General features: G+C 25.2%; 1 protein-coding gene across 1 annotated transcript in view; it reads left to right on the plus strand.

Annotated features, from left to right (window-relative positions):
* Positions 1 to 12,325, plus strand: part of LOC112689216 (vacuolar protein sorting-associated protein 13B-like) — a 36,513-nt gene extending 24,188 nt beyond the window's left edge. The window contains exons 37-53 of the mRNA XM_025562802.1: positions 251 to 370; positions 442 to 568; positions 628 to 922; positions 3,215 to 3,300; positions 3,361 to 3,554; positions 3,630 to 3,849; positions 7,498 to 7,668; positions 8,011 to 8,163; positions 8,231 to 8,430; positions 9,039 to 9,496; positions 9,570 to 9,761; positions 9,816 to 9,917; positions 9,985 to 10,118; positions 10,260 to 10,506; positions 10,590 to 11,524; positions 11,635 to 11,952; positions 12,022 to 12,325. Of these exons, the coding sequence (XP_025418587.1) occupies positions 251 to 370; positions 442 to 568; positions 628 to 922; positions 3,215 to 3,300; positions 3,361 to 3,554; positions 3,630 to 3,849; positions 7,498 to 7,668; positions 8,011 to 8,163; positions 8,231 to 8,430; positions 9,039 to 9,496; positions 9,570 to 9,761; positions 9,816 to 9,917; positions 9,985 to 10,118; positions 10,260 to 10,506; positions 10,590 to 11,524; positions 11,635 to 11,952; positions 12,022 to 12,219 (4,150 nt within the window). The 3' untranslated portion in view covers positions 12,220 to 12,325. The remainder of the gene's footprint in view (positions 1 to 250; positions 371 to 441; positions 569 to 627; positions 923 to 3,214; positions 3,301 to 3,360; positions 3,555 to 3,629; positions 3,850 to 7,497; positions 7,669 to 8,010; positions 8,164 to 8,230; positions 8,431 to 9,038; positions 9,497 to 9,569; positions 9,762 to 9,815; positions 9,918 to 9,984; positions 10,119 to 10,259; positions 10,507 to 10,589; positions 11,525 to 11,634; positions 11,953 to 12,021) is intronic.
* The last annotated feature ends 360 nt before the right edge of the window (positions 12,326 to 12,685 follow it).

A 12,685-nucleotide genomic window follows, 5' to 3' on the forward strand; every position in this document is an offset into this window, starting at 1 on the left:
TTTTTTTATTTTTAAGCTTTAATTAAATCATAATTATTTATGATGTATATATATTAAAAATAATGCATGAAAGATCTAAAATATTTTCACTTGAAATTTCACTATGGACTATGTCCCATATGTCTCCCTCTATATATACCACTGACTGAAAGCTTCTACATTTTTGACCTTAGACGTTATTTTTAAGATACATAATTTTCTGGTTTTTTCTTTAAATTACCTTTAAGTACATTTCAATTTGTTATTGTAGATTTGGTCAAGAAACCACTAATGAAATTATCACTCTTGATAGTTTGCAATCCTATCAATATACATGGCGAGTGCCTACTGAACATCCTCGCATACGAATTAGTGTTGGAAATATTGACAAGTAATTTTTTCTTATATTTAGTTAAATGCAACTATGTTTAATTTATGTGTTTTTTTTCTCTTTATATTTAGTTTATCTTGGAGTAATGGAATAAGTTTACATCCTGAAACTTTAATGTCATTTATTGTAAAAAATCATAAAGGAAAACCTCATATATTAATATTATCTATAACAAATATGACGCCTTCTATCATAAAAGTAGGTCTGAATGTATGTAAAAATAATTTTTTTTTTTGTATATTTTTATATTTTATTAGGTCACTGTATCCAGCCAACTGAGTATTTTAAATAAAACAAATTATTTATTGGATGCTCAATTTACTAAAATTAAACAAATTGAAGAACAAAAAGATAGTCATCAAAATTTGGTCTTACAAACTTTATCTATTGCTCCAGAAAACTTTTCTCCATCCATAATGTTACATAATGAACTAAAAGTTACACTAAAATTACGGTTTTATACCCCTAATCTTGAAGGCCCTTGGTCTGGACCAATCCCACTGCATGCAGTTCAAACAGTTAATGGAAATCAAAATTCTTGGCTTGTTAAAAGTAAGTCTTGTGATTTAATATACTTTTAAACACAAGTATAGTTTAATTGGCTAATCTAGCTTATTTTAGATTCTGAATGAAAATAAGAAATATATTATGATGTGTTTTTTTTTTTATATTTTCTTTATAATTTTGATCAAAAAAATTGCTTCAATCATCTTCAACATGAAATTTTATTGATTGGGAATGTTATCTTATTAGTAATTTTGGTAGTTTTTTAGATTTCTCAAAAAATTAATTTGTTGTAACTTTAAAAAAAGTAATATTAGATACTAGGAATTTTTACTGAATGCTTATTACATCATTGTAAGCTAGATATCATAATTTTCTAAAGACTGGTTTTTTCAAGCCATTTATAAATATTTAAAAATATCACCTTTTATATATATATATATATGTTACGGGCAAAGTATACAATTTGGGCATTTTATACATTGTCCGGACAGTATATAAAATGCCTTTCGTATATTGGGCAATATAGATAACGGATGATATGATTTAATGAAATATGATAAATCGTAAAACATAGTTAAAATAAAGTCAAATTATTATCTAAAAATTATTATCTGTAACTAATTTGTTTGTTCTTATCGTATTTTTACAATGGGGATGTCCGCTTGTCCACATATTATACACGTGTACGTGACATAATATATTATTACTATATTTACTGATTTATAAGTTATATTATATGAAGTTGTAGTGATTATCGTGCAGTCGGCCTTTTACCTATTCTCAAAAATGAACTATTTAGTAACCGTGAATCGTTTGTATAGTGCAGGTTAATTTATTCAGTGCGTACCTAACTACTTATTCGAATATGGAAAAGTTTAATGAAGATTTAAACAATATTTTTTTAAAAAAAAAAGGTTCAAATACTTCATTTTTTACCAAGTTAAAATTTAATCAATTAATTTTACATAAAAATCAATTAAAAAACTATTCAAAGAAAAAGGAACCGAATGATTATAAACTTTTAAAAAACTATGACGTGTTAATAAGTTAATTGTACCAGTATTTGAAAACAACAAAATTAAATATTATGTACATTTATCGATTGGACATGGTGGACGAAACAGGATGGAACACGAGGTAAATACAAAATATAAAAATATTACCAGAGATATAATTATGCTATACTTAAATAGTTGCGAATTATGTAAAAGAAAAAGAAGCACAGCCAAGAAAGAATTGGTGGTGCAATAAATTATATCTACTGAGATGAATTAATCAATAATATAAATACATGTCATTATTCATTGATTTATCATATTTCATTAAATCATATCATCTGTTATCTATAATGCCCAATATACGAAGGGCATTTTATATACTGTCCGGACAATGCATAAAATGCCTGTACATTTTATAAAATGTCCAAATTGTATACTTTGCCCATAACATATATATATATAAAATTTCAATAAAATTAATTTGTTACCAAAAATTATTAAAAATGTAATACAAAGTTTTCATGCATATCTATTACTGGTTAATGAACAAAAAAGGTGATTTAATTTCAAAAAAATATTTATTAGGTTAGAATATTCAATTTTGTCCAAACAACAATAAACTACATCATTATAATTGTAAAAAAAAATCATGATTCATAAAGCTTTCAATTTCCATACTATAACTTAAAATGTAACACAAAATTTTCTTAATAAACTACAATAAAAAAATTGTATAAGCTTTAGAATATGAAATTTTATTTTTATATCTGTGTATACAATTTTCATTATGATTGCATATCATCACAGTTATGGATGATTTATGTTAAAAATATCTCTGGAAATATTGTCTAGTTAGTACTATGAAGGGAGTCATTTTAAAAACTTCCTAACAATTTTCTTAATAATTGCAAAAAACTAACCAAAAATAAAAATAACGTATACAATTTACTACTTTGATCCACTCAACCTCTTTAATTCAAAATTGTTGAATTGAATAATGCAATAGTACAATGATTTCAAATTTAAAGGCCAGACAGCAATATGATTCACCCATCCTTATACCTTACTTGATAGTGGAGTCCTGACCTAGGAGTTTCTCCTTTTTTTATGTAAAATCTATTAAAAAATATTCTATCCATTGGTCAATAACATTGACCTAAGTTAATTATAAAATTAAAGTACATTTGGACAGAATTATATGTATAAATAATTGAATAACTTCAATATATTAAAAATTAATTTTTTTAAATTATTTTATCCCCTCATTTTTATTTATCAAACATCCTGATAGTAATGTAAAAATTAATATATTTATTTATTTATTTAAACTTGTTAACAGTTCCAATGAAAGATAATATGAAAAAATACCGTAGTATTTGGTGTCGCTTGATCATTGAAAATATCAATAAAATTCCTCGTATGTTGGTATGTATAAATATATTTATGCTTATTACATTTACCTAATAATTGTTTTTTTTTTTTTAGATTTTGTTAATGCCAATGTATGTTGTTCGCTCATATTTACCCTATGATACTTTATTAAATTTTAATTTAGTTGATAGTAAATTAGAACAAAACACAATTATAAGAGCCAAATCTGCCATCACATTAGATGAAATACAACATCTTGATTTGCCTGGCACGATGAAAGATGTTTATAATTTAACTATAAAATCAAAGTAAAAATCAAATTTATTTTAGCTAATTATATTAATATTTTTATAAGTTTAGGAAGTAATTAAAATAATTTTTAGTGAGGATTCTTTAGCTTCTACTCCACCAGTATCTGTAACATATCATATGAATATTGATTTGCCTGAATTAATAAATGATAGTTATTTTACCATTGAAGATATTTTTAATGGAAAATATTCAATTATGGATTCTGATCTCAAATGGCCATTTATTGGTAAACAATTTTCATGTATAAAATGGAAACAAAGTGATTTACCAGATACTCAAACTACCGTTAAAGTAAAATTCATAATAATTATTTATATTAAATTTATGTGTATATACATTATATAATATCCAAACCAGTGATATATCTACTGAAGGTTACATCAAATATTTATATTTTTAATGTTATTTAGTTAATATTTTAATTAAAACACGGTTACCAATATTTTTCACTAATGGTATTTTACCCAAAAATCCTTAAATCCGAACACCTTTTTCACATAATACATATAAAAAATTAAAAATCAATTAATATAATTAATAATAATATAACAAATTCTTTAGTGTTATAATTAAATGGATATTTTAAAATCGATAAATTATTCATATAAAAAATAAAATTATGAATATAATATTTATAAAACAATGTTACGCGGCATTGCCTTCAGAAATTGAAGAGCTCTGTGCAAAAACCATACAACTCCATATTTTGAAAACTGTTCTTTTTTTAAATTCTAGTACAGAAAAATAATGTTTATAAATCTATGTAAAAACAAGCAAGACAAAATCCATCATTAATTCATGAAATATAACATATTTGGAGCTGTTCGGTTTTGTTTTTGCTAAGAAACAACCTATACAATTTAATTTCAATAAAAATAAACATGTTAATTACCTGTAAAATTATGAGCATAAATCAAGATAACCCATAACTTTCTAATATTTTTTAATTTTTAAGTTTTTTATAGTGTATAAAACTTTGGTCACTTTGGTAAATAATTATCTTGGAATGGGCCACTAAATATAAGAGTACAGTAGAAGCGCTTATTTTATAGATATTAAATTATTTTTTATGTAATTTTTTTGATCTATCATGTTTTGTAAAAACAAAAAAATATCCTGAATATTTTTAAAAAATTAAACCGTCTGATTTTTGGACAGAACCCTTCAACTGTAGCTCCTGGTACATATTAAAATCAGCATTAATTCTCTTTTGAAAATCTATCTTTAAAAAATGTATCATTAATTTTGTAGATAGCCTATTTTTATTACAAAATAATATATTTATTTTGCAGAAATAATTTTATTTTTAATTAAGTTAATTTTTTTTATCCATTCATTTGTAAGTTAACGAAAAAATTTAATTTATAAATAATATATAAAATATTAGTTTACCTTTTAACTTAACTTACTTTTTCTTGTATTATTAACTTAATGAGTCAAATAAAACATTATACAAGCGATGATAATAATAATAATATCACAAGCACGTAATGATATCGGTGTAAAATACAAATCAGTTAAATGTTCATTTATCGAATATAGTAATTTTTTTTTTTTTTAACTTATATTAAAAAACTTTATTAAAAAATGTTCAATAAAAAATGTAAAAATAATAAATTTGTTTCAACAATTAATAGATATAAAAATGGAAGAAAAATAAAAATAAAAACATTTATATTTATGTAAGAGAAAAATGTAATTATAATAAAAAGCCCTCTGAGAGGAAAAAATTGATGATGGTTTTGATCAAATATGGATTTGGAGATTGGAAGACATATGGAAAAGTAAAAGGAGCATTGTTGGTAAAACATATAGTAGAAAGAAGACGCTGGCTATGAAGGAGATCAGGGCAATTAAACAAAAGATAATAATAATAAGTTTATTTCTATCAAAAGACTATACATTTTTAATATTAGCATAAGTTTAATTTGATTATTGATGGATCTCCTCAAAAGCTAATAGCTGTGCTAGAGAAGAAAGTTCCTTAGATAATAATATATAGTTAGAAACAAATTTTAACAATAAGAATTTAACAAGTCTACTTAATTGAATATTAAATGAGCAAATAAAATTACTAAAATAAAGTATTAATATCATTTGTATACATTGAAAATTGTTTGAAGTTATGTAAATTTAAATCATGATCACAACAAAATTGAATAAACTCTTATTGAGGCATCACTATTTAAAAACTGTTCCAATTTTTGGAACAATGACATTTGTCTTAGATTTAAGTTAAAATTAAAAATTTAAAGTTGCTATACCAAGTCATTTTTAAAATTATACATTAATAAACAAATATTTTTAAAGTACAATGATTTTAAACTTAGTATATTTAATTCACTATATAATTTAGATGTTTGAAACAAGTGAGGCCTATTAAAAATGAATTTTACTAGTGAATTCAGCATTACTCCAAGGTTGTAAAGATGTGTTATGTATGGTACGTGCTCCTCCCCAAAATAAAACACCATAAGAAATAATAGATTGTATAAGTGAAATGTATGTTAATTTTTTTAGCTTATAATTTAGGATATGTTTGAGTGATTTGAAAAGGTAAAAAAAATTCCGAAACCGATCTGTCGGTGAAAAATAAGCAATAATTGTGATAATGAGTGATAAAGGCATTAAATAAATCATTTATAGTGGATGGAGAAAATGATCGAATAGTTGAAATAGGAAAACTCAGAAACGTTGGACAGATAAATTAAGGTACAACTAACACAATAAAACCTCGAAAGGTGTATCGTAAAGAGGTAAACGGCTAAATAAAACGTGTATGAAAGGAAAAAACGAATAAAGAGAATCCGTAATATAGCCTATAAAGAGGTAGATTTGGCACAGTAACGCCAAATGCCGAAAATTGATAAATACAATGCAGGAATAATCACGGAGAAAAGGGGAAGATGATTTATTAATAATGAATTTACCGTCTAACCAGAGAACCCGAACGTCCAAGGGAGTAACGTAAAACTCGACTTCTAAAGTTGGGGAGGGAGCGGTGCGGAGAACACCAAGAATCGAACGTAAACACGTGTCATAGTAGGAATTAAGTTTACCGCGAATGGTTTTGAAAGCTGTACGGGAATAAGTTAGGCTATTTTGAAGTGAAAGAAAAAAGATATAGAAGATGTGGACCTCAGGGAAGTTTAGAATATATGATGAGACTTGAGTAGGTAACAGTGGAAACGAATATGATATTGTGAGTGCCTTGCACGGCTGGTAAATACAAAGGAAGCCGCCACCTAGTGAGATGATGGCTTTTGATTTTTTGGAAAGCTGCCGTGAAGAACTGGTATTTAAAGGAGTAGAAAGATAAACAAGAGCGGAATTTAGGTGTTCAATAGTGAAATCAATGTTTTTGTGAACTGAGAAAATTGTCAAATCGTCGGCGTAAGTGATTACTTGAAACGGTTTTTTAGGATTGATTTCACGACCTTGCAAAAACGATGTGAAGAAAATAATAGGTCAGAAGCCTTTTCACCGTTAGAAAAATAGTAATAGTATATTAAAAATTATACGTATGAGTATATTTCGTTGTAACGATGGTAAAGTAAGATAAGGGTAAGATACCCGTATTTTTTCATAAATACTATATTTATCGCATGGAAAAAAGTAACTGATGGGTTAGAATAAATAACAATAGCTGTATTATAGTTATATATGTATAAAATATAATATATAGAAAAACATCCTCATAACTACGTTTTTAAATAAAATTTTTTTTATCGGAAACTATAGCCATTGGGAAAAAACACTTCGGATTTTCTTGTAAAATATTATTCGGGAAAAACGTTAGGTACTTTAAAACATTTTTGAATGGTTTTAAAGACAAATTTAAAAATATATCACTATGGATGTATTATATATACTTACAATACACATATGCTATGTATTTTATACTGTATTTATCTATAATTGTATTGAAATATAATATAGGTTCAACATTATGGACATCTCGATCCTAGTAATGGGTTAAGTCGCGTTATTATTGTTCAACCCTGGGCATTGATAGTTAATACATCTGGTCAATTAATAACATTATGCAACTCAACTGACATACTTTGTAATTTAGACCAGTTTTGCGTTGTAGCACCTCCAGTTATCAAAGTAAGTTAAATAATTATTTTTTTAGACCGAAATATGATTTACATATATAATATTTATATCTTAAGATATCTTTCTAATTTTTTTTTTATATTTTATACTACTGTCAGTGATTTAGGCCTAAAAATTTGAACCTGATAGAAAAAACTAAAAGGGCCCCTCTTTTATTAGGTTTGAATGTAAAAAAAATAAAACTAAACCCTTAATAATGCATTTAATTAGGCTAATTTTTTTTATATTATATAAGTAAATACACTTAGACATATAATTTATATTTATATATTTATAACAGTTACATTTTTAGTATATTATTATGATTATTATATTATTTGATTTTGTTTATAGTATACATTTTATATCGATCTGAATATTGGTTGTACGACTTATCGTTCACAACCACTTCAACTTTGTAGTAGTCAGTCATTCCACATGCCACAAGTCAACGGTTTGATTCCATTAAATGGTCATACATCTGTTGTTATTAACTGTAAACATTATGTAAGTTTTTAATTGTTTATGTATTTTTCTGCAAATTTATAAATCATACTTAAAATAATTCATATAGATTGGTTATTTAAACATTTGTTCTTTGGATCATAATAACATGAGAATTATTCATATTCAAAGTTCATATATTGCTTCAAATCATAGTTCAATAAATCTAAAAGTATTAGCTGTTTGTGCTAATCCATCTTCAGGTGTATTAGATATTCCAAAAGACATTGATGAGAACTCGGTTGATTTGCCTAAAAATATTAATGAACTGTAAGTATAGTTATTTAACATACATAATTATATTTTAATAAGAAAAATATTCAAGATGTATCAACAGCATGGCTCATAACTTGTAGCATTTAAAACATTTTTTCTTAATAATAACAAATAATTATATTAGTATTAATTATTCACATTTATAATTAATTCATGTTAATAATTTATTCTTCTTTTTTTGGTTTAAATTATATATTTATTTATATCAAATAGCGATGTGATCGGTATTTTAATAATAAGAGTTTGAAATAATTTTTTTACATGACATATATTTTTGTATTTTTAGTGCATATTTAAGCACTTATATGAGTATTTTTATAAGGGTATTACAGCACTTATAACTACAATTTTTAGAGCTATAAGTTATAAGACCCGATCATCAGTTATTAATCGTTGATTTGAGGTTCAATTTGATTTTAATGCATATTGTAACTAATTTTTATGTTGAGATATTTTAATATTTTATTTTTGGTACAATTTTAATATCAGTGTTTTATATAAAATAATTAATTTTCTGATCTATTACTTATTATTTTATAATTTTATAATATTTTATTTGTTAAGTACTTGTCATTACATATAGTTTTTTTTTTTTTTTTTAGGGGTAAACCTCTGGCTTTATGGACATTAATTGGTAGACAGAACACATCAAACGAAGAATTAGTTCAGTATATAATACTTATATCTGATGGTAATATTAGTTGTCCAATTAAATTAACTGAACTAATAAATGAAGAACGCCCTTTGCCTGTTCTGTTTTCAAGTTGTGTTATAAATCCATTGATTTGTGTTACACTGCAAGAGTTAAATAATCAATATTTTTTTACTGTATATAATCAACCATATCCACAATTTATTCTTTACAATCATTGTCCAGTATCATTGAATCTTACTTTAGCAAAAAAATCTAAATCTAAAGAGCCAAAGCCATTTTCAATTGATTGGAATTGGACCTACAGAATAACTTCTGGGAAAAAAGCATATTTATCTTTTCCACACTCAGTTTCATGTATACAGATTCCTAGAGTATTAATTGGACTTGATAAAAAACCTTTTAAAGGTTTTTATTTTTTTAAGTTCTTATAACAATAATTTCATTATGTTTTGAATGATCATGAACATTTTATTATTAGGTTGGTTTGCAAGTATAGAATTAAGTGTTTGTGAAAGCAGATTATTACCAGTACCTGGTCAAATAAATGATATAAAAGTTTTAATTACAAAGAGAGCATTTACATTAGATGTAGTCTTTAAACCAGCTGCACAATTTGAATTTTCAGCTAATGAAGTTCGGTTGAGATTAGCTAAAAGTGATAAATTTGAAGGTATATTTGTTTAATATAAAATAAAATATATTGACTATATTAATATTGTTCTAGATAATTTATCAACTAATAACAAAATTCTGAATAATGTAAGACATGAAACATTTCGAAATCCTACAAGTTCTTCCCAAAACTTAGTCTCTAAATCAAAATACAGTAATTGTTTACTTTATTACATTATTAAAATTAAATTTCATTTTATTAATTTTGATAACAATTTTAGAACTATGGCCTTCAATAAAATGTCATATTCATACGTTTATATTCACATTATTTGTTGATGACATTGGATTCAGTTCAAAGGCTGTAATTTCAATGACATTAGATAACATAGCAGCAACCTTAGATGGAAATCAAGTAAAATAATTTTTAAATTAATGAACTATAAATTGTAGTTCATCTATGTGTCTAAAAAAATTAATATTATACATACTAAAATCTATATACTTACATAATTTCATAGAATTATATATAAGTAATGTTATTTACATATTTTAGGATGCTTCAAAAGAAGAAATGAGCATAATTATTTCAATAAATAATATTCAAATTGATAATAATGCATTTATTGATGGGCATTATGATTTTCCTGTAATACTAGTAAAACAAAAAAAAAATATTGAAGAAGTTTATTTTGATACTAGTTTCTTAAAACCATTGTCAAATGTAATACATGATCTGAGACAGCTAGATTCAGCTATTATTTTAAAGTTCACATTAGATATAACCTATCACTTAACACCAGGTATTTATAAATTATAATTTTAATGCATTTTATTACTAAATTATAAAAGACTAATACATTTTTTTTAATTTAATTTTTTTTAGTTATCTTGGATCTAGAAATAACATTATTTACTTTTGAAATATTTATTGAAGATCGTTATTGTTATTATATGCTAGAAATATTAAAAAACTTTAAATCAACAATAACCACATCAAAAGAAAATAATCTAACTCTAGATGAATTCATTCCACTTCATTATTTAGTGATGGCACATTCCCAAGAATTTCGTAATCCTTTAGTATTTAGAATATTTACTATAAAATCATTTAAAGTTATGATAAGTTTGCATACATCAACAACGTTTTATGTGGCCCTCGACCGTTCTCCTTTAGATTTTACAGAATTTACAAAAAAAAATTTAATTACTTCATCTTATCAACTCGGTCGAAGTTTATCATTACATTACTTTTTAAATGCAATATATGGTACAGGATGGGCATTGGGTTCTTTAGAATTTTGGGGTTCTCCTGGTGGATTAGCCAGGTCTGTCGGAACTGGTTTATATGATTTTGTAACTTTATCTGCTCAAGGAATGACTGAAGGACCAAAAGAATTTTTTGTTGGTGTTTTGAGTGGATCTGCATCGTTAGTTAAACATGTTACAACAGGAGCATTATCATCGGTGACAAAATTTGCATCTAGTTGGTCTAGAACATTCAACCGTTTAACTCTTGAAGCAGAAGATTTAGAGCAAATTGAAGAAATTAGACGTTTACGACCACAAAATTTTTCTCAAGGAATCATACAAGGTCTTAGTGAATTCGGAATTAGTCTATTAGGAGCAGTTGGTGGATTAGTCAATCATCCAATTCAGTATGCCATTCAAGATGGTCCAGAAAGAAGAAGAGGATTTGTTAACACTGTAGCTATAGGTTTTGTTGAAGCAATTACAAAACCTATCAGTGGAGCTGCTGAACTGGTAGCCATGACTGGGGAAGGATTTTTAGCTGGTGTTGGATGGATTAAAAGTCCACAAGTAAATAATAATGTGTGAAAATTAGTTTTAAAATATAAAGGGACTTACTCAAAATTTACTAAAAACTGTTTAATACATGTCTGTTTTTTTTTTTTTTTTTTTTTATACAGTTACGTTCCAGTCTTAATTGTAATGAAATTAGATTTGGTGCATCTGAACTCAGATATTCTTGGTTAATATTACACAAACATTTAAGTTCAATTGAACGAGTTCTATTAACTTGTGATGCAACTATGGATAATTTTGAATTAGAACAAAAATTGTCAGAATTAACATTGGTATTAACTGATAGATTTTTATATTTAATCAAAGATCCAAATTTAATGTTACCAAATGTTCTACGCTTACCAATAACTCAAATTGTTACTCCCAGTCAACAACATCATGATCCTTCTTTAATTACAATAACTATTCGTATGTCAGCTCAGGTAATTAAAGTATTGAGAATATTATACCAAATCAATAATTTTTAACCAATAAATATGTTTAATCAATAGAACGATACTACATATGATCGAGTAGCTGATTATGTACGTAAATCACAAAGTTTTTTAAACATGGAATCAAAAACCTTATCAGATAATCAAGATCAAACACATAGATTGCTGGTTAGTCCACAAATAAGAAATTACATATTAAATTTAATTGAATTCCTTAAACGACATATTCAGAATAAAGGGTATGCAGTGATATAAATAATTGCCAAAAGTGTACTCATAAATGTCTTGTGCAATATAAATTTTAAAATACCTGTGATAATTTAATCAGTATAATTTTATATTTGTCTATTAATTATGAATACTGTTATATGTAATCGAAAATTAAAACTGAACTATTTTGTTTAAGAAATTATTGTTATATTAATTTCAAATTATTTAATTTTGTTCTGGAAACCATGTAAATTAGTTTCAAATCATTAGAAAATTGAGAGATTATAAATACCAGAAACTAGAAATTCAGGCTTTATCATAATCATTTAGTTTAATTTAATTTTTTTATGCCTAATGAAAACATTGATTTCTATGTCCTGTTTTTTCAATTGTTTATTTATTCACGAGATTACTAATATATTTATTCTAAAAATAAGCCTCCGAATAAAATAATAAGTGTTTTTCAATGCAAAATTATCTGCTAGATTAGCTATTCGATGAATAAAGTAAA

The sequence above is a fragment of the Sipha flava genome, unplaced genomic scaffold (assembly GCF_003268045.1).
Source record: "Sipha flava isolate LNK unplaced genomic scaffold, YSA_version1 42_pilon_pilon, whole genome shotgun sequence".
Lineage (NCBI taxonomy): Eukaryota > Metazoa > Arthropoda > Insecta > Hemiptera > Aphididae > Sipha > Sipha flava.